General features: G+C 44.3%; 1 protein-coding gene across 19 annotated transcripts in view; it reads left to right on the forward strand.

The window, feature by feature from the left end:
- rims2a (regulating synaptic membrane exocytosis 2a) overlaps positions 1-22,594 on the forward strand; it is a 227,380-nt gene that overhangs the window by 174,951 nt on the left and 29,835 nt on the right. For 4 of the 19 annotated variants that reach the window (XM_038976291.1, XM_038976292.1, XM_038976290.1 and 1 more), the window contains 4 exons: positions 4,210-4,323; positions 6,350-6,356; positions 7,353-7,511; positions 18,140-18,396. The exons of the other annotated variants lie outside the window; for them this stretch is intronic. In XM_038976291.1, the coding sequence (XP_038832219.1) occupies positions 4,210-4,323; positions 6,350-6,356; positions 7,353-7,511; positions 18,140-18,396 (537 nt within the window). The remainder of the gene's footprint in view (positions 1-4,209; positions 4,324-6,349; positions 6,357-7,352; positions 7,512-18,139; positions 18,397-22,594) is intronic. 19 annotated transcript variants of the gene reach the window in all.

Consider the following 22,594-nt stretch of genomic DNA (forward strand, 5'->3'; position numbering starts at 1 on the left):
CAATCTCCATTGTGGAGCTTTGCAGCTCCTTCAGGGTTATCTTTGGTCTCTTTGTTGCCTCTCTGATTAATGCCCTCCTTGCCTGGTCCATGAGTTTTGGTGGGTGGCCCTCTCTTGACAGGTTTGTTGTGGTGCCATATTCTTTCCATTTTTTAATAATGGATTTAATGGTGCTCCGTGGGATGTTCAAAGTTTCTGATATTTTTTTATAACCCAACCCTGATCTGTACTCCTCCACAACTTTGTCCCTGACCTGTTTGGAGAGCTCATTGGTCTTCATGGTGCTGCATGCTTGGTGGTGCCCCTTGCTTAGTGGTGTTGCAGACTCTGGGGCCTTTCGAAAAACAGGTGTATCTATACTGAGATCATGTGACACTTAGATTGCACACAGGTGGACTTTATTTAACTAATTATGTGACTTATGAAGGTAATTGGTTGCACCAGATCTTATTTAGAGGCTTCAAAGCAAAGGGGGTGAATACATATGCACACACCACTTTTCCGTTTTTTATTTTTATATTTTTTTGGAACAAGTCATTTTTTTCATTTCACTTCACCAATTTGGACTATTTTGTGTATGTCCATTACATGAAATCCAAATAAAAATATATTTAAATTACAGGTTGTAATGCAACAAAATAGGAAAAACGCCAAGGGGATGAATACTTTTGCAAGGCACTGTACATAGTACACCACATAGGGATTAGGGTGCCATTTGGGAAACCAACAACTCGTATAGCTGCAGCTGTGGTTTGTTGTGGTCTCCCAGTGGGTGTACACCAAAGCCTTCAAAATGGAAGCATACAAGAAAGGGGCAAGGGGAACAATAGGGGAGTAGGTGGGCACACATCCAGGAGTGGACAGTGTCACTTCAGTGAAGATGGTTTGTGAGCTAACCACCCCCACCACAGCTTGCCCTGGCATAGTTAGCAGAATCACTATGGCTGTGTGAAGCCACAGTTTGTTCCCTTGTATATTTGGATCTCTTTTAGCCCACAATGGGGTCTTACTGTATCTCCCAAAATCCCATGAAAATACAACACCATTACATGCATAACATACAGTAAGTGTATCACTATGCTTGCGTGAAGCCACAGACGAGCCAGGAGGAGTGAGTGCTCCATCTCTCTCTCTCTCTCTCATTATGTAAGATGATTTGCGCACGGCAGGGGGTGATTAATGAAAGGCTGATGAAAGCACAGCTCATCAAAACCTCAGCATATTCTGTTTTCCTCCCAAAACACAGCTGAGGAATAGGAGTAGGATTATGTACTGGAGTAGGGGGAGATGGTTGTTAACTGGAGACTAACAGAGGCTCTGGAGAGGAGAGCGGCTTCTAGTCGATCCCAGCGCTCTCTGTTGTGTAACCTGTTCATTCCCAGGGGTATTGGTGGGCCTACTCTCTCTCTGTTGTGTAACCTGTTCATTCCCAGGAGTATTGGTGGGCCTACTCTCTCTGTGTGTAACCTGTTCATTCCCAGGGGTATTGGTGGGCCTACTCTCTCTCTGTTGTGTAACGTGTTCATTCCCAGGGGTATTGGTGGGCCTACTCTCTCTCTGTTGTGTAACCTGTTCATTCCCAGGAGTATTGGTGGGCCTACTCTCTCTGTGTGTAACCTGTTCATTCCCAGGGGTATTGGTGGGCCTACTCTCTCTCTGTTGTGTAACCTGTTCATTCCCAGGGGTATTGGTGGGCCTACTCTCTCTCTGTTGTGTAACCTGTTCATTCCCAGGGGTATTGGTGGGCCTACTCCCTCTCAGCCTCAATCACAACAACAAGATTTCTGAAAGAAAGAAAGTAAGAAAGAAAAAGAAAGAAAGAAAGAAAGAGAAAGAAAGAAAGAGAAAGAAAGAAAGAAAGAGAAAGAAAGAAAGAAATAGAAAGAAAGAAAGAAAGAGAAAGAAAGAAAGAAAGAAAGAAAGAAAGAAAGAGAGAAAGAAAGAGAAAGAAAGAGAAAGAAAGAAAGAGAAAGAAAGAAAAGTTGTGGTACTGGTAGATTTCTCTTTTGCACCTACCGCCGCCTTTCTGCCTGCTTTTGGTTTTGTTTATGTTCCAGGCTGTCTGTCTGTCTGTTTCTCCACAGTAGACTATTAGTCCCTGACTCAAGTGGCTCCCCCACCGCCTCTCTTCTACCTCTAAAGTCTTTTAGGGGTTCTGTCTGCTTTGTCAGCTCCAATGCTCTTCCTCCCATCCTTAACGTCTACTTGACTGTTTCAGCTCTCTTTCCTCTGGACAGTACACGGCAGCTCACCTTTCCCCCTCTTTGTTTTTCAATAACACTACAGGTCTTTTACTCCAGCCGCTCCCGGCCTGCCTTGCACCCTTCTCTTCTCTTCAATTTTCTCCTTGGCTGTCCATTAGTGCAATTTGTGTTGGTGTGATCTTTCTTTGTTGTGGTGTATGATTTTGTTTGTGTTGTTGTGCTCTGTGCTTGTTGTTGTTGTCGTTTTGTGCCACCCCCTCCCCATCATGCCCCCCCCTCACTCTGACCCCCACCCGATCTGTGCGGCGGCCACTGTGAAGGAGGGTCCTCCACAGTGATGTCAGTTCCTGTCCATGGTGTCACCCCTCTCACTCCCATCTCCTGTCCTCTGTCTGTGTCTGTGTTTTGTCATGTGACCCCAGAAGACACGGACTCACCAGGTTGGACCAGCTCAGGTCTGTCCCTTCTTCTTCTGTATGCCTCGCCTTTTTACTTCCTTCTCATCCTCGTCTTCCTCATTCCTTCTCTTCTTCATCCCGCCTACTCCTGCTTTCTCATGTCCATTCTTCCCTGCTGATTGAGCTTGTTGAAGATGTATTTTTGGGGAGAGGGGATGGATTTGACTCAGTTTGTGTGTGCTTGCTTACATGTAAGCATGCATGGTCATACATGTCAACTGTGTTCATTGTGTTCACATGTCTGTTGTTCGGCTATATTCAGTCCTGACGACATTTCATTGAGGCATGTTGTACAAATAGAACCTAGGAATCCTGATATGCCACCAAGATGGCAGAAAGTGCATCTCATTCTGTTGTTCTACAACATAAGTTCATGTCTCATGAACTGTCATATAAAGCTGACGGACAGGACAGGAAATCATATTCACATGTTGCAGAAAAACTAACATGGATGCTGTCCTTTCATTTCCCATCATTCCTGGAGATCTTCATTTAGTCTCATCTATTATCTTTCTACATTCATTTGCTCTTTGTTTTTGTGTTTTCTTTCTCTCATGCACCTGTTTTTCCTCTCCCCACCGCCATCATACAAATCTAAAGTAGAGAGAATGAAAGTGTGTCCAGAGAATGGTGATGCATGTAAGATAGCTAGAGTTACTGTAGTCTGCCTGACATCACGAAGTGAGGCCGTCCCAAATGGTAGCTTCCCCATTCCTTAGTCGAGTGTATTCTGTTGGACCGGAGCCACATAGGAAACACTATATAGGGAATAGGGTTCCTCTGATCTGAATACTCCCCACACTTCAGACTGACTGACTGACCTAACAGACCTGACTGACCTGACATGCTCACTGTGGCACGTGGACAGTCACGTTTTGCCCCCAAATCCTATGTGAGCTCTGGGAGGTTGGTGGCTGCTTAGAAGAAATATGATGAATAATTAATTCAGTAAAATAAACTATGGCAAAGAGGTTGTATAGTAAAGTTAGGGCTCCAGACCCAACAGAGCATGTCTGAGATTTTGACACAGAATAACTGACACCTTTCATTCAAACCCTTCATGTAAACCCCAAGTGAACCCCTTCATTATGAAATGTAATATTTCTTACAAGTTGTTGTTTGGGTTTTCCTACTGTTCATTTTGCCAGCTCTATGTGACATCATGGACTGACTGTTGGTGTCTGGGTGAACTAACTCTGAACGCTGCATGCAGCACTTTTATACAATAACATTGTCATGTGAAATGATACCCGAATAAGTCTTTGGATCATAGTAATGCGGGATTCCTAAATCAAAGTAGAAACCTTTTTTTATGCTGATATCTTGAGGACTTTTCCGGTCAGTGCTTTATACCAGAACCCCAAAAACATTTCAAAAGACTGTTTCTGAGTAGCGTTGCAAAATTACGGGAATTTCCCCCACATTCCCAGGTTTTCCAGAAATCCTGGTTGGAGGATAACGGATTATTCCCTTGTGATTCTGGGAGTCTTCCTACCAGGATTTCCCTATTCCTGAGTATGACCTCCACTGACCACTCTGCTCCCTAGGTGCTATGGATGTGGAGGAGAGGACCAGACAGATGAAGCTGAAGGTGAACAAGTTCAAGCAGGGGGCTGGGTCCGACTCCAGACTGGAACAGGACTACAACAAGGCAAGTCACAGTGACACAGCCCTTCTTTCCCTTTCAAATCAAATCAAATGTATTTATATAGCCCTTCTTACATCAGCTGATATCTCAAAGTGCTGTACAGAAACCCAGCCTAAAACCCCAAACAGCAAGCAATGCAGGTGTAGAAGCACGGTGGCTAGGAAAAACTCCCTAGAAAGGCCAAAAACCTAGGAAGAAACCTAGAGAGGAACCAGGCTATGAGGGGTGGCCAGTCCTCTTCTGGCTGTGTCGGGTGGAGATTATAACAGAACATGGCCAAGATGTTCAAATGTTCATAAATGACCAGCATGGTCAAATAATAATAATCACAGTAGTTGTCGAGGGTGCAGCAAGTCAGCACCTCAGGAGTAAATGTCAGTTGGCTTTTCATTGCCGATAATTAAGAGTATCTCTACTGCTCCTGCAGTCTCTAGAGAGTTGAAAACAGCAGGTCTGGGACAAGGTAGCACGTCCTTTCATAAGTATAACATTGTTAGCATCACACCTTTTCTACCAACAAACTGACTTGGAGTTACATTAACACGTCCATGTGAAGCAGGACTATCACTCTTAAGGCAAGACCAATATCAGCCCTTCCTTCCTATTCTATTCATAACATGGTCATTAAATAGACACTTTGTTTACAAACTGACTTACAGCTAACACAGAAAATGTTCAGTAAATGTTGCCCGTGCAGGAATCAAATTAAAGCCGAGCATTCCAGCAGTATTCACAATTTGGCAAGCTTCATGAACAAATGTACGTACATACATGAGGTATTATATCGACCCTGTGAATCCATGGAATGTAGCAGTGACTGTGTCCAGAGTCACACAGACAGTAGTTACTGTAAGTGAAGTGTGTTTATAAAGAGACAGCCTGGGGGCCTCACCAGAGCCCGAGCCAAGCCTTATAAGAGAAAGAATGTCCATCCTGTCCTGTGTGTGGATGATAACTACTGCCCTGGAATACACTAAGCATGCATTACACTTATAGTTCTATAAAATGAAACATTTGTCGACTCTGTTAGTTGTGAGGAGTGCCATGAACTACAACCGTATGTTTACAAACTGTAATGCTCCTCTCGACACAGAGAAGCTTTTAATATACAATCTCTTTCTTTGCAGATGATTTTCATTTGTTTTAACATCAAGTCTTGGTTCACCAACTTGCTGTAAAAAAACTAAGAAAGATATCTTTTTCCCATTTCTTGTTTATGCCAAATGATTTTGATTAGTTTACATTTTGGCTTTACAGACCTGAACTAAAGGATAAACAGTATGTTCTAAACTGGGAGAACAACTTACCATCGCTCAAGATTATTTGGTTATATAACTTAGTATTTCTCTGTGTCCTCCTCCAAGAACATTGGCCGTAATGAATGTGAATGAGCTGCTCTTTGGCTAACAATTGTTTTAGGATGAACAGATCTCCTTATAAAGCCAACGAATCATTGAAAGCAAAGATTTTGGCCAAATTAAAGTTTGTTCTATTGTCCTTTGTCTTATAATTTTCTAATTAATACTTTTATAAATTCCTTCCCCACAAGACTATAACCCTTGCAGTAGACTATTTAAAATAGTTTATTATCTACATCACATACACTGAGTGTACAAAACATTATGACCACCATGACATAGACTGGCCAGGTGAATCCAGGTGAAAGCTATGATCCCTTATTTATGTAGGCGGCAGGTACCCTAGCGGTTAAGGTAGCTAAGAGGTTGGGCAAGAAAGGTTGCTGGTTCAAATCTCCGAGCTGACTAGCTGAAAAATATGTCGACGTGCCCTTGAGCAAGGCACTTACCCCTAACTGCTCCTGTAAGTGGCTCTGTATAAGAGCGTTTGCTAAATGGAAAAATGTCACTTCCAAATCCACTTCCATCAGTGTAGATGAATGGGAGGAGACAGGTTAAAGAAGGATTTTTAAGCCTTGAGGCAATTGAGACATGGATTGTGTATGTGCGCCATTCAGAGGGTGAATGGGTAAGAAAGAATATTGAAGTGCCTTTGAGGAGGGTATGGTGCCAGGCGCACAGGAGGTTGGTGGCACCTTAACTGGGGAGGACGGGCTCGTGGTAATGGCTGGAGCGGAATCAGTGGAATGGTATCAAACACATGGTTTCCATTTGCTCCGTTCCAGCCATTATTATGAACCGTTATCTCCTCAGTAGCCTCCACTGGGTTTTTCACGCTCAATCGTTTCCCGTGTGTAGCAAGAATGGTTCACCACCCAACGGAGAAGCATTGGAGTCAACATGAGCCAGCATAAAGAGCTTTTTTTTTGTCTTAAAGGGCAGTGTTGTATTTTGTGGCATTAGGCAGAGAGTAGCATAATTTGTCTGATTCTCTGTAGTAATGGTATGGAAATAATAATGTATTGTATTGTGCAAAGTGGTTTATTGCATCAAACAAACCAACAACATTTTCAGTCACCTCCTTGTCTGTGTGATAAAGGTTATTGTCAAGCCCTGCATCTTGTTGTTTTTTAATCTAATGGAATGTAGCCCACATTGAACACCACATATTGGCTGCTAGTGTAGACTGAATGATAGAACAGCTATTTCCATGTTAAAATGTTATGGGATGCATTTTCTCCATTGTTATTAATGGTGGGTAGGTCTACATTATGATCAAATACTCATAGTAGCCTACTTGACCGCTGTTAAAACTAACATGAAGCGGGTACAGCCTCAGTGTTCAAAGTAAACGCTCACTTGAAGTTGCACAGAATTTTCACAACGTTCAAGTTTGCGCTCAACAGACCTGAAATTTGCTCAGTACCTAAAAAAATTGAAGGAACATTGGCCAGCATCCTTGTGGAATGCTTTCGACGCCTTGTAGAGTCCATGCCCCAACGAATTGAGGCTGTTCTGAGGGTTAAAGGGGGGGTGCAACTCAATAATTAGGAAGGTGTCCTTAATATTCTGTACAATAGGGGGAAAAACTCATGAAGGGACAAAATAATTACCACAAAGTAGCATTTTCAAGTCTATTTTTAGTTGTGTGCTGAGTGGTGTGTGTTTCTCCTTTACAGAGGAGGGATGGTCAGCGGGGTTCAGACAACATGTCAGCCAAGTCTTCGGACAGCGATGTAAGCGACGTGTCCGCTGTGTCGAGAACCAGTAGTGCCTCTCGGTTCAGCAGCACGAGCTACATGTCTGTCCAGTCAGAACGGCCGCGAGGAAAGCAGAAGATCAGGTAGGAAGCAGCAACACACCGAGGGGAGACAGAAGCCCTAGGTCCAACACCTCTGCCTTGCCAGGGATGGGCAAACCCCAAAGGCTGTGAAGCTTTCTTCCAACTAAAGTTGCCAAATCCAGACATTTTCCACAATGAAAAGAGTTTTCACTTGGTTTCTTAACTTTAGAGGGAAATGCACAGCTAGCATTGTGCTATTTCCCATTGTCCAGTGAGTTCAGCTTTGGCTCTGCCTAGGTGAAAATAGAGCTAAATGTTTGAACTCTACTGCTTCAGGTTGGGGTTTGCTCGTAACTGGTAACTCATACTGGTGTGAAACCATGTAGTATGCTGTATGGGTTGTCTCATGTTGAAACATAACTGAAACAGATATGCAGGGTTTTTTGCGTTTAGTTCATTTTAGTTTTGCTGTTTTATGTATGTTCCATTTTGTCTCATTGTTGACCTTATTTCTGCAGTTTGGTTTCACATACCTTTCTTTCATTTCCTTTCTGCTTTGCATGCACCGCGTTTGCGCTTCTGTCACGTCCTCATCTATTCCGAATCAAGGAACCAATCACGGGAAGGGGATGAACATTTGGGGGAGGTGCTGGAGGAAGAGGAAGCTGGGCGAGAGGTGGGGGGGGAAGAGGGGGGTACACATAGAGGGCAGGGTAAACAGAGGGAAGGGGAGGAGGAGGAGGCTAAAGAGGAAGGAGGTGAGAGGAGGACCACTGTAGTCACACAGAAGTCACAGGAGGAGATCAATGAAGAGGAAATGCTTCGGAGGAGGTTCTCAGAGACTGACCTCAGGTAACTAGTTAACTAGTTCACCAGTCTGACCTCAATCTAACCTCAATCCAACCTCCGGTCAAACCTAACCTGACCTCAATCTAACCTCAATCCAACCACAGGTCAAACCTAACCTGACCTCAAACAAACCTCAATCCAACCTCAGTCAGGTCAAACCTTACCAGTCTACCCTCAATCTAACATGAATCTTACATCAATCCATTATTTATGTTATTATTTATGTGGAATGCCAGTTATCATGTTCCCATAATGTTTTACATGATACTTTTATATTACAGACATGACAGTTGTTTTGTTTCAACAGGGAGGATAGTTCTCATAACAGAGGCTGTTAAAGTATGTCAAGATTAGAACAAATTGATTTGGAACCCTGTGAGTTCTTCTCAGCAGCAGGCTAACAGATTAGTTTAGCTGTCTAATAAGATGTAATCAGTGTTACATTGCATTCACAGCGGGAACTAAGAGCTTCTTGCAAACAGACTATTTTTAGTCTGGTTTTGAAAAAAACACATCAAGCTAAATGCTCAGATCTTATTAAGTAAAGTGCTACCGATGTGGACACACACACAGGCCACTCAACGTTATGGTACACTAGGCTGTAGTCAGTCAGTTGCTAAATCACTTGATTGTCTGTACCGCTCAGTGTCGGGTCAGTATGATGTCCTTTTCCTTGCCTGTGGCTGGCTCTATGTGCTTGTAAACCCAGCTGACCCTGACCCCCTGACCCCATAACCCAGTATACAACTACTGTTGTCGTCTTCAACTTTCTTCAACCCTGACCCCATAACCCAGTCCACAACTACTGTTGTCGTCTTCAACTTTCTTCAACCCTGACCCCCTGACCCCATAACCCAGTCCACAACTACTGTTGTCCTCTGGCCTTCAACTACAACTCTCTTCAACTTTCTTCAACCCTGACCCCCTGACCCCATAACCCAGTCCACAACTACTGTTGTCCTCTGGCCTTCAACTACAACTATCATCAACTTTCTTCAACTCTCTTCAACCCTGACCCCATAACCCAATCCACAACTACTGTTGTCGTCTTCAACTTTCTTCAACCCTGACCCCCTGACCCCATAACCCACTCCACAACTACTGTTGTCCTCTGGCCTTCAACTACAACTCTCTTCAACTTTCTTCAACCCTGACCCCCTGACCCCATAACCCAGTCCACAACTACTGTTGTCCTCTGGCCTTCAACTATAACTATCATCAACTTTCTTCAACTCTCTTCAACCCTGACCCCATAACCCAGTCCACAACTACTGTTGTCCTCTGGCCTTCAACTACAACTATCATCAACTTTCTTCAACTCTCTTCAACCCTGGCTGTTAATGCTTTCAGCTGCTCTCTTTGTAATCACCTTGAATGTCTGTACAGTACCTCGTATAATCACTGAAAACCCGTACGGTTGATGGTAATAGTAATGTTCTGGGTAGAGGTACAGTAAAAGCCTGTATTGCCCCTTCAAACTAGTAGTCCAGTGACACAGCATCAGAGAGCATGGATTGGATAATGAGTCTCTTTGTGAATGAAAAGACAGAGAGCTGGAGAGCACAGTGTTCAGATGATGAAGTGTTTTCCCTCATGCTGCTGTGTACCTTTCTTTTACTCCGTTATTGTGTGCACCAAGGTAATGCTTTCAACCAGCCTTATTATGGAGATCTTAACAGGGACGCTGAACAGTTCTGTTACACAATACAAGAGATGATCCCAGACAGACAGATAGAGAGACAGAGAGGAGCACTATTTGAGTGGCTTTACCACTCGATTGGCTTAACAATTTGATATATAAGAGGTGAGATGAACAAGGCTAACTAGAGTACTACATGGACAGTTTTCTAATAGAACGAATGATGTTCACATTTGGCAATACAAGGGCATTGTATAGAAACCCAAACCTCTTCAATAACTCAATAAGGATAGTGAATAGCTACAGTGGCCATCGATTGCTCAGGGACATATATGACAGGTATTATTCTCAGTTTTTCCTTTTTATTTTTATTTTTTAATTTCACCTTTATTTAACCAGGTAGGCCAGTTGAGAACAAGTTCTCATTTACAACTGCGACCTGGCCAAGATAAAGCAAAGCAGTGTGACAAAAACAACACAGAGTTACACATGGGATAAACAAACGTACAGTCAATAACACAATAGAAAAATCTATATACAGTGTGTGCAAACGTAGTAAGATTAGGGAGGTAAGGCAATACATAGAGGCGAGATAATTACAATTTAGAATTAACACTGGAGTGATAGATGTGCAGATGATGATGTGCAAGTAGAGATACTGGGGTGCAAAAAAATAAAATAAATAACAATATGGGGATGAGGTAGTTGGGTGTGCTATTTACAGATGGGCTGTAAATAGCGGGTACAGTGATCGGGTACAGTGATCGGTAAGCTTTGAGGGTTTTGTGCTGGGAAACGGTTATTATGTTCATAGTCTTCACAATCCAATCTCAAAATCAATGTTACATGTCTCCTCTCAGTTCAGCTGATGTGTTAATGATTTGCAGCAAGGAGATAAAGATAACCTTTTTACCACACGCATGTAATCACATGATAATAGAGATAAATAAATGGAGCTTTATTGTAAAGTGTATAATACAACACAAGCTCTTTTGTCATGCGCTTTGCACCAATGCATGAGCACACAAACACACAAACACACGCAAACACACAAACACACGCAAACACACAAACACACAAACACACGCACACACACACACACACACACACACACACACACACACACACACACACACACACACACACACACACACACACACACACACACACACACACACACACACACACACACACACACACACACCTGAACTAAGATAAGGGGACTAGACGGTTGCCAGGGGTGTCCAGGGAGTGAACTAAGCTAAGGGGACTAGACGGTTGCCACGGGTGTCCAGGAAGTGAACTAAGCTAAGGGGACTAGACGGTTGCCACGGGTGTCAAGGAAGTTAAATACACACACCTCCTTCTTCTCCATTTAATCCATTATTGTTACCTTGATAACTGCTCATTCTTGTGAGTTAAAGTAAAGACTAATACATTGAAGGACAAATCTGTCTTTAACAATAAGGTAGAGTTGCACCCCCTCGAAGATGGATAAACAACTCTACACTTAAACTCAAGGGAAGCTGTACAGAGAAATGATGAAACAAGGCATATCTCAGTATATCCTGTTCTTATTCCCCATAAGCCTCCCTGAACACCTCAGTCACTCAACGTTGAGACTCAGCCGTCTATCTGTGTTTCTGTGGCTCATGTAGATAGGAGGAGAGGAGGACGCACGCAAACGCTCTGACCTGGAGCACGGTTTCCATAGAAACCAATTATTTCTGCATCACCTCAGTTTTAGCGCCGCTCTTTCTGCAAGAGTATCTAGATCACACAGTAGAGGCTGCTGAGGAGGGGAGAAGGTTTGTCTTTCCTGAGATGACCATATCTGACATCCATCATTCATCAACCGGTTGTCAAGGTGCCTGTCAGTCACTGTCAGTTCAGTGACTGAAGTTATTTACAGTTATCTTGAATTAGTATTAATCATTTGAAAAGCTGTTTTGAGAAAAAAATGATCCTTTCAATAATATGTTTAAACTTCAGTTCAAGCATTTTCATGCTTTTGTTAAAGTATTTTAGTCTAAATCTAAAATGTGCAGAGGCTGTGCTATTTTTACCTAAGAACAGACCTACGTTGAACATGCATTAAAATGCTGCTCAGTGCCTCGGATAGGAGCCAACCAGACTAAATCCTGTTGGCCCGTGAACACACAGAAATACTTGTGCAGCTCTTGTTTTAGCTGAGGGAACATCTTGGCCTAGATGAAAATGAAACACACAGCAACAATCTGCATGACAAGGAAGGAACACAGTGTTGGTTTGTTGGGTTAGCTGGGGTTGAAACCAGACCCTCCAGTCTCTGGAGAGGCTCAGTGTTCCAAGCTGCCTAGCACTGTGGACAGACCCTGACACAAGACTCAGCAATGAGCTAAGGAGGAGGAGGATGTGGGGGTGGGGGAGGAGTGGGGGGAGGAGTGGTAGAAGGCCATCCATAACATTAGATGGGAGATTTTGGTTTATCTTTGAGGCAAGCTATGGCTCTCATAGACCATCACCTGAACTGAGGACTCAGATAAACTGCAGCCATATATAGCCTTGTTGAAGGTCTGTCTGTCTGGCATGTAGGATGAAGCCAGGCAATAGAAATGCTGCTTACATAATCATATCGATGGGATCAATACAGGAATCATATTGATTCAATTGATCTCACATTAATATTTGACTATGTACAGTATAAGAGCAGCCCACAACTTCACTGTTGTCATTTTGTGTCAGTAGATTAAACAACACCACCACAGTGGAGATAAAAAGCATATGTGAAAATGCCAAATAAAACCCACTGCGTTTGTTGCCCTTGAAGTCACTTCTTCAAGGGTTCTGAGGTGCTTTAATGGAGACTGATACATAACCCTCTATGTAATCCACGACAGAGCAGCTCTCACTAACACCACTTACTATCATAAACAATGGGCTTTATGAGGTGTGCTTGTAATTTCCATCTGAGCTACTTAGCAACCCTTACCCTCCTCTAGTGACACTGTCGGCAGTGCCAACCATGACCATGCAAAACAACACAGGGTGGCAAAGTTAAACAAGGCTGGATTCCAATAGAGCATTCCAGATTTTAATTTCGAAGAGAAGATTTTCCTCTGATATGGTTTTAGCTAGTTATAATTAGTATTCTATTGCAACAGGTAACTCCTACATTCACCTGTTGGCAAACTAATGAATAATACAAATACAGAGAGGAGCTGACAGCCTAGGAAGCTTGGATAAATGCTCCGTCATCTGCCTAGTTCATGGAAAAAGTGGAGAGAGAATAGTGTAGGCTAGATCTCATTCACCTCCTCTCTGACTGGCCACATGCATCCACTGAGCTCAATAGTAAACGTTTTGCTGGCACTGTACTGCATTCAGACTGAGATGAATGGGGGTTAGGCCAGGTAACTTTCCAGAAGTAGTATCATGTGTACTTTGTCAGTATCATAACAGCAGTTACATTTGAAGTCGGAAGTTTACATACACCTTAGCCAAATACATTTAAACTCAGTTTTTCACAATTCCTGACATTTAATCCTAGTAAATTTCCCTGTTTTAGGTCAGTTAGGATCACCACTTTATTTTAAGAATGTGAAATGTCAGAATAATAGTAGAGAGAATTATTTATTTCAGCTTTTATTTCTTTCATCACATTCCCAGTGGGTCAGAAGTTAAAATACACTCAATTAGTATTTGGTAGCATTGCCTTTAAATGGTTTAACTTGGGTCAAACGTTTCGTGTAGACTTCCACAAGCTTCCCAAAATAAGTTGGGTGAATTTTGGCCCATTCCTCCTGACAGAGCTGGTGTAACGGAGTCAGGTTTGTAGGCCTCCTTGCTCACACACGCTTTTTCAGTTCTGCCCACAAATTTTCTATAGAATTGAGGTCAGGGCTTTGTGATGGCCACTCCAATACCTTGACTTTGTTGTCCTTAAGCCATTTTGCCACAACTTTGGAAGTATGCTTGGGGTCATTGTCCATTTGGAAGACCCATTTGCGATCAAGCTTTAACTTCCTGACTGATGTCTTGAGATGTAGCTTCAATATATCCACATAATCATCCCTCCTCATGATGCCATCTATTTTGTGAAGTGCACCAGTCCCTCCTGCAGCAAAGCAACCCCACAACATGATGCTGCCACCCCCATGCTTCACGGTTGGGATGGCGTTCTTCGGCTTGCAAGCCTCCCCCTTTTTCCTCCAAACATAACGATGGTCATTATGGCCAAACAGTTTTATTTTTGTTTCATCAGACCAGAGGACATTTCTCCAAAAAGTACGATCTTTGTCCCCATGTGCAGTTGCAAACCGTAGTCTGGCTTTTTTATGGCGGTTTTGGAGCAGTGGCATCTTCCTTGCTGAGCGGCCTTTCAGGTTATGTCGATATAGGACTCGTTTTACTGTGGATATAGATACTTTTGTACCTGTTTCCTCCAGCATCTTCACACTGTCCTTTTCTGTTGTTCTGGGATTGATTTGCACTTTTTGCACCAAAGTACGTTCATCTCTAGGAGACAGAACGCGTCTCCTACCTGAGTGGTATAACAGCAGCGTGGACCCATGGTGTTTATACTTGCATACTATTGTTTGTACAGATGAACGTGGTACCTTCAGACATTTGGAAATTGCTCCCAAGGATGAACCAGACTTGTAGAGGTCTACAATTTTTCTTCTGAGGTCTTGGCTGATTTCTTTAGATTTTCCCATGATTTCAAGCAAAGAGGCACTGAGTTTGAAGGTAGGCCTTGAAATACATCCACAGGTACACCTCCAATTGACTCAAATGATATCAATTAGCCTATCAGAAGCTTATAAAGCCATGACATAATTTTCTGGAATTTTCCAAGCTGTTTAAAGGCACAGTCAATTTAGTGTATGTAAACTTCTGACCCACTGGAATTGTGATACAGTGAATTATAAGTGAAATAATCTGTCTGTAAACAATTGTTGGAAAAATGACTTGTGTCATGCACAAAGTAGATGTCCTAACCGACTTGCCAAAACTATAGTTTGTTAACAAGAGATTTGTGGAGTGGTTGAAAAACGAGTTTTAATGATTCCAACCTAAGTGTATGTAAACTTCCTACTTCAACTGTATATTGCGAAATGCTTTAAACAGACAATCAACCTTTTGAAGATCAGTGTGTTTCACAGAGTTCCATTCTGACCTTCTGACCTCTCAGAGATGATCATGGAGATGAGAGGTGGAGAGAGGAAGAATTATCTCTGTACATGACACCTCTAACGCCGTCATCTCTGTCACACTGGCCCTTCTAATGACTGTGTGTGGCACCTGAGGTCAGACAGAACAGGGCCACCTGCCAAGAGATCACCTGGCTGACCTCCCTGCCAGAGGAGAGCACCAACTCACCTTTCTCTCTCTCGTTCTCTCTCTTTTGTTGTCTCTCTTTCTGTCTCTCTCTGTCTCTCTCTCTCCTTTCTCCCTCTCTCTCTCTTTTCTCCCTCTCTCTCCTTTCTCCCTATCTCTCTCTCTTTTCTCCCTCTCTCTCTCTCTTTTCTCCCTCTCTCTCCTTTCTCCCTAACTCTCTCCTTTCTCCCTCTCTCTCTTGTCTCCCTCTCTCTCTCCTTTATCCCTCTCTCTTTTCTCCCTCTCTCTCTCTTTTCTCCCTCTCTCCCTCTCCTTTCTCCCTCTACTTTCTCTCTCCCTCCTTTCTCTCTCTCTCGTTCTCTCTTTTGTTGTCTCTCTCTGTGTCTCTCTCTCTCTCCTTTCTCCCTCTCTCTCTCTTTTCTCCCTCTCTCATTTCTCCCTTTCTCCCTATCTCTCTCCTTTATCTCTCTGTTCTCTCTCTCTCATTGTCTCTCTCTGTCTCTCTTTCTTTCTCTCTCTTTCTCTCTCTCTCTCTCTCTCTCTCTCTCTCTCTCTCTCTCTCTCTCTCTCTCTCTCTCTCTCTCTCTCTCTCAATTCAATTTCAATTTCAATTTAAGGTGCTTTATTGACATGGGAAACACATGTTCACATTGCCAAAGTCAATGAAATAGATAACAAACAAAAGTAAAGATTACACTTACAAAAGTTCCAAAATAAATATTATGTCAGTATACAGTGTTGTAATGATGTGCAAATAGTTCAACCCATCTCTCTCTCTCTCTCTCTCTCTCTCTCTCCAGTGCTCTTAATAAACTCATGAGTGTGCAGAGACAGTGATCACTTACTTCTTGCATACCCCTCTCTCCCTCAGAACACTGAGCTAATACAGTGGGCTTATGGGCTGATTGATTTCTGAGGAGCTTTAAGTCTTACATATGTAGTGCTGGTTGATAGAAACTCATAGTTAAACAGAGTAATCCATAGTTAGTGAATTGTAGCATGTATTATTGATTGTTTTTGTAAATAACTAATGTAGGCTAAATGATATGAGTATAAAATAATAATTTAGATGTACAGTATTCACTGTGCCTCTTTCAGTCCAGTATCTACAGCCGATTTGGACGAACACAGTGGACGTGTTCAGTTCATACAGAAGCAGAAACATCCCTTCACTGAGTGAGGATACATGAGCCCTACATAATCACCTTAAGAGCAATTAAGGGAAGTAGCCTATGTAACAGCTTCAAACTGAATAGAGCACTAATGCCACAGACGTGAATGGTAGAGACGGGAGAGGAGGAGAGGAGCCTAATTGAAATAATTGAAGAAGTAATTGTCAAAGGGCATAGATTTTTGATCCTATTGACTCTTCTTAAAATCTTCTGGATGAGACAATTGCACGTTATTGGTCAGCCGCCGTTTTAGACGACTCCTGTCCTCGGGCGGCTCTTTACCACGTATTTATACTCATTTATACTCATTAGGACTTAAAACCCATGGCACAGGATATCATTTGTCTCTCAAACTTTAAACCTAGCACTGCGAGCCAAAATGAGGCCTTCATTTCGACACCTATTTCTTTTCAAGCAGAAAAAGAAAAGTTATTTTTTTGAATAATTTCTCACCAGTATTGAAATGAACTCTTCCACAAATTGTAAGTGTGCTCATGAATCAGGGTCAAACTTCACATCTTCTCTTTGATCACTTGAATCCTGAGGAGAATAAATAAGAACAGATTGCCAGTCATAATGAATAGCTCATCTGAAGCTGGGGATAAAAGGTAGAAAGACTAGAATTTAGAGCTTTAGAATTGAGATGTCTTATTTCTTAAAAAGGTGAAGACTCTTTTGTTGTTCAAACAATATGACTGTTTCATTTTAGATGGTTGAAGGAGGAACAAGGTGTCACAGGCTTTTACTGTACCTTTCTGCATGTTAGTTGAATTCACTTTTCATTTTTGACTGTTTTGTATATGTACTCATTTGACAATGATCACAAAATCAGTAAAACAGCCATATTAATGTATCAATCAACCAGCTACCCATCCAGTGCATGACACATCTGTGGGAAGTTTAGCCAGAGGACCTTGAGCCCTGTCTCTAAACCTATTCCCTAAGTCCTAGACTACTGTAGCTGAGCCCTGTCTCTAAACCTATTCCCTAAGTCCTAGACTACTGTAGCTGAGCCCTGTCTCTAAACCTATTCCCTAAGTCCTAGACTACTGTAGCTGAGCCCTGTCTCTAAACCTATTCCCTAAGTCCTAGACTACTGTAGCTGAGCCCTGTCTATAGACCTATTCCCTAAGTCCTAGACTACTGTAGCTGAGCCCTGTCTCTAAACCTATTCCCTAAGTCCTGGACTACTGTAGCTGAGCCTTGTCTCTAAACCTATTCCCTAAGTCCTAGACTACTGTAGCTGAGCCCTGTCTCTAAACCTATTCCCTAAGTCCTAGACTACTGTAGCTGAGCCCTGTCTCTAAACCTATTCCCTAAGTCCTAGACTACTGTAGCTGAGCCCTGTCTCTAAACCTATTCCCTAAGTCCTAGACTACTGTAGCTGAGCCCTGTCTCTAAACCTATTCCCTAAGTCCTAGACTACTGTAGCTGAGCCCTGTCTCTAAACCTATTCCCTAAGTCCTAGACTACTGTAGCTGAATCCTGTCCTTGTCTCCTCTCGTCCCCTGTCTCCTCCCCGGTCTCATTTTCTCGTCTCCCCTGTCTCCTCGTCTCCTCTGTCTCCTCTTCTCTCCTCCCCTGTCTCCACCCCTGTCTCCTTTCCTCTACCTCTTCTCCTCTACCTCCTCTTCCTCTCCTCTCCCTCTCCCTCTCCTCTATCCTGTCTGTCCTGGCCTGCCCCTGTAATGGTGGTGCGTGGCTGACAGTGACTTTACGTCCAAAATGAAAAACAGGCAGTTGGGCACGTCGTCAGGGAGTATGAACATGACCAAGAGCACAAGCATCGGTGGAGACATGTGCAACCTGGAGAAGACGGACGGCAGCCAATCGGACACGGGCGTGGGCATGGTAGGCGGGGACGGGGACGGGGACAAGAAGAGACGCTCCAGTATTGGTGCCAAAATGGCAGCAGTGGTTGGCCTCTCGCGGAAAAGCAGGAGTACCTCTCAGCTCAGCCAAACAGGTAGGCGTGCCTGAGTCACTTGGGATATATATCTCTCTGCCATTATCTCTGATGTACTGTACTACGACACTGTCTGTGTATCATGTCTTTCTGCCCCTCTCTCTTTCAATGAATGTCATATGATACCTCAGTTCTTTCCTTTTCCTCCAGTTTGCATATCTTTCTGTCTGCAGGAGTTCTGGATCCAGAGCTAGAAGGATGTCTAGGATGGCATGAATGTGTTTTATCCTCATCACTTCTCTCTTCCTCCTAGATGATGACATTCCTACTGTAGAGACATGTTCCTTCCTTTCCTGAAACCCTTTGTTATGATTATTGTTCTTTGCAGGAACAAGGTTGTACAAGAAAACAACATGCAGACCATTGTATTGGATTGTTAATGATGTGTACGTGATGTTCAAATAATGGTTCTCATGTGTTTTCGTATTCCTTTTGTTGTTTTTCGATACTGTAGTTTTGCAGTTAAATTTATGTTTCACAAGGCAGAGAGGTGGCTTCAGTTACATACCTTCTCTTTCTGTTCTCAGTCACGTTTTCAAGATGCTATACTCTAAGGGCCTCGGTATCACGTAGCACTCTGGGTCTATTCATAGACTGACTGGTGGAGACGCAGCCGGTGGGAGAGAAACATTTTACATTTGATTCCATTTGTGTCACAATGTTTGTCATGAATACTCAAAGGAGAACCTCTTGTCATAGGTGTATCAGAACAGTATATATATAGAGAGAGAGAGAGAGAGAGAGAGAGAGAGAGAGAGAGAGAGAGAGAGAGAGAGAGAGAGAGAGAGAGAGAGAGAGAGAGAGAGAGAGAGAGAGAGAGAGAGAGAGAGAGAGAGAGAGAGAGAGAGAGAGAGAGAGAGAGAGAGAGAGAGAGAGAGAGAGAGAGAGAGAGAGAGAGAGAGACAGTCAAACCACCTAGCAATGTGAGGCTAGAGGGTAACAAATTGTTGTAGCCTCTCAATTAAAAATCTAGGCCAATTGAATGTACTCCTTCTGAAGGAAAGGACTGGTAAAGACCATTATTGCAGTGATTTACACCAATGGATGACCTGAAAATGTCAATCATCATAAGTTATTTTCATAACATGTTCCTCAGTTAATATCACACAAAGCAACTTGCTCACACCTTAAATGGCCTTTTTTTTGTCATCCAAACTGTGTCCAAAATTGCACCCTATTCACCATATGCTGGTCAAAAGTAGTGCACGGTGGAGGGAATAGGGTGCCATTTGGGACGTAGCCCAGGTCTGGGATGATTATGGTCAATGATCACTCCTCCCTTCTTCATCAGTCGTGTCCACTGAGGGTTGAACGCAAAGGGAGGTGCGGAATGATTGTGTGTGTGCGTGCGTGCATGTGTGAGTGCACTTGTGCTGGAGCGTGCATGTGTGTGTGTGTGTGTCACTCACGTGGTGCTGCCTTACCCCACATGACATGGGCCCCAGTCTTATCTCTTTGTAGTTTTAGTCGTTCCTACTGATTGCCCCACAGCGCATCATTCTGTCATGGTTGCCCCACAGCACATCATTCTGTCATGGTTGCCCCACAGCGCATCATTCTGTCATGGTTGCCCCGCAGCGCATCATTCTGTCATGGTTGCCCCGCAGCGCATCATTCTGTCATGGTTGCCCCACAGCGCATCATTCTGTCATGGTTGCCCCGCAGCGCATCATTCTGTCATGGTTGCCCCACAGCGCATCATTCTGTCATGGTTGCCCCACAGCGCATCATTCTGTCATGGTTGCCCCACAGCGCATCATTCTGTCATGGTTGCCCCACAGCGCATCATTCTGTCATGGTTGCCCCGCAGCGCATCATTCTGTCATGGTTGCCCCACAGCGCATCATTCTGTCATGGTTGCCCCGCAGCGCATCATTCTGTCATGGTTGCCCCACAGCACATCATTCTGTCATGGTTGCCCCGCAGCACATCATTCTGTCATGGTTGCCCCACAGCGCATCATTCTGTCATGGTTGCCCCACAGCGCATCATTCTGTCATGGTTGCCCCACAGCGCATCATTCTGTCATGGTTGCCCCACAGCGCATCATTCTGTCATGGTTGCCCCACAGCGCATCATTCTGTCATGGTTGCCCCGCAGCTCATCATTCTGTCATGGTTGCCCCGCAGCGCATCATTCTGTCATGGTTGCCCCACAGCGCATCATTCTGTCATGGTTGCCCCACAGCGCATCATTCTGTCATGGTTGCCCCGCAGCCATCATTCTGTCATGGTTGCCCCACAGCGCATCATTCTGTCATGGTTGCCCCGCAGCACATCATTCTGTCATGGTTGCCCCGCAGCACATCATTCTGTCATGGTTGCACCACAGCGCATCATTCTGTCATGGTTGTACCACAGCACATCATTCTGTCATGGTTGCCCCACAGCGCATCATTCTGTCATGGTTGCCCCACAGCACATCATTCTGTCATGGTTGCACCACAGCGCATCATTCTGTCATGGTTGCACCACAGCGCATCATTCTGTCATGGTTGCACCACAGCACATCATTCTGTCATGGTTGCACCACAGCACATCATTCTGTCATGGTTGCCCCACAGCACATCATTCTGTCATGGTTGCACCACAGCACATCATTCTGTCATGGTTGCACCACAGGACATCATTCTGTCATGGTTGCCCCACAGCGCATCATTCTGTCATGGTTGCCCCACAGCACATCATTCTGTCATGGTTGCACCACAGCGCATCATTCTGTCATGGTTGCACCACAGCACATCATTCTGTCATGGTTGCACCACAGCACATCATTCTGTCATGGTTGCACCACAGCACATCATTCTGTCATGGTTGCCCCACAGCACATCATTCTGTCATGGTTGCACCACAGCACATCATTCTGTCATGGTTGCACCACAGGACATCATTCTGTCATGGTTGCCCCACAGCGCATCATTCTGTCATGGTTGCCCCACAGCACATCATTCTGTCATGGTTGCACCACAGCACATCGTTCTGTCATGGTTGCACCACAGCGCATCATTCTGTCATGGTTGCCCCACAGCGCATCATTCTGTCATGGTTGCCCCGCAGCGCATCATTCTGTCATGGTTGCCCCACAGCGCATCATTCTGTCATGGTTGCTCCATAGCGCATCATTCTGTCATGGTTGCCCCGCAGCGCATCATTCTGTCATGGTTGCCCCGCAGCGCATCATTCTGTCATGGTTGCCCCACAGCGCATCATTCTGTCATGGTTGCCCCACAGCGCATCATTCTGTCATGGTTGCCCCACAGCACATCATTCTGTCATGGTTGCCCCACAGCGCATCATTCTGTCATGGTTGCCCCGCAGCTCATCATTCTGTCATGGTTGCCCCGCAGCGCATCATTCTGTCATGGTTGCCCCACAGCGCATCATTCTGTCATGGTTGCCCCACAGCGCATCATTCTGTCATGGTTGCCCCGCAGCCATCATTCTGTCATGGTTGCCCCACAGCGCATCATTCTGTCATGGTTGCCCCGCAGCACATCATTCTGTCATGGTTGCACCGCAGCACATCATTCTGTCATGGTTGCCCCACAGCACATCATTCTGTCATGGTTGCCCCGCAGCACATCATTCTGTCATGGTTGCACCACAGCGCATCATTCTGTCATGGTTGTACCACAGCACATCATTCTGTCATGGTTGCCCCACAGCACATCATTCTGTCATGGTTGCACCACAGCGCATCATTCTGTCATGGTTGCACCACAGCACATCATTCTGTCATGGTTGCACCACAGCACATCATTCTGTCATGGTTGCCCCACAGCACATCATTCTGTCATGGTTGCACCACAGGACATCATTCTGTCATGGTTGCCCCACAGCGCATCATTCTGTCATGGTTGCCCCACAGCACATCATTCTGTCATGGTTGCACCACAGCGCATCATTCTGTCATGGTTGCACCACAGCACATCATTCTGTCATGGTTGCACCACAGCACATCATTCTGTCATGGTTGCACCACAGCACATCATTCTGTCATGGTTGCCCCACAGCACATCATTCTGTCATGGTTGCACCACAGCACATCATTCTGTCATGGTTGCACCACAGGACATCATTCTGTCATGGTTGCCCCACAGCGCATCATTCTGTCATGGTTGCCCCACAGCACATCATTCTGTCATGGTTGCACCACAGCACATCGTTCTGTCATGGTTGCACCACAGCGCATCATTCTG

This window comes from Salvelinus namaycush, chromosome 37 (genome assembly GCF_016432855.1).
Source record: "Salvelinus namaycush isolate Seneca chromosome 37, SaNama_1.0, whole genome shotgun sequence".
Classification (NCBI taxonomy): Eukaryota; Metazoa; Chordata; class Actinopteri; order Salmoniformes; family Salmonidae; genus Salvelinus; species Salvelinus namaycush.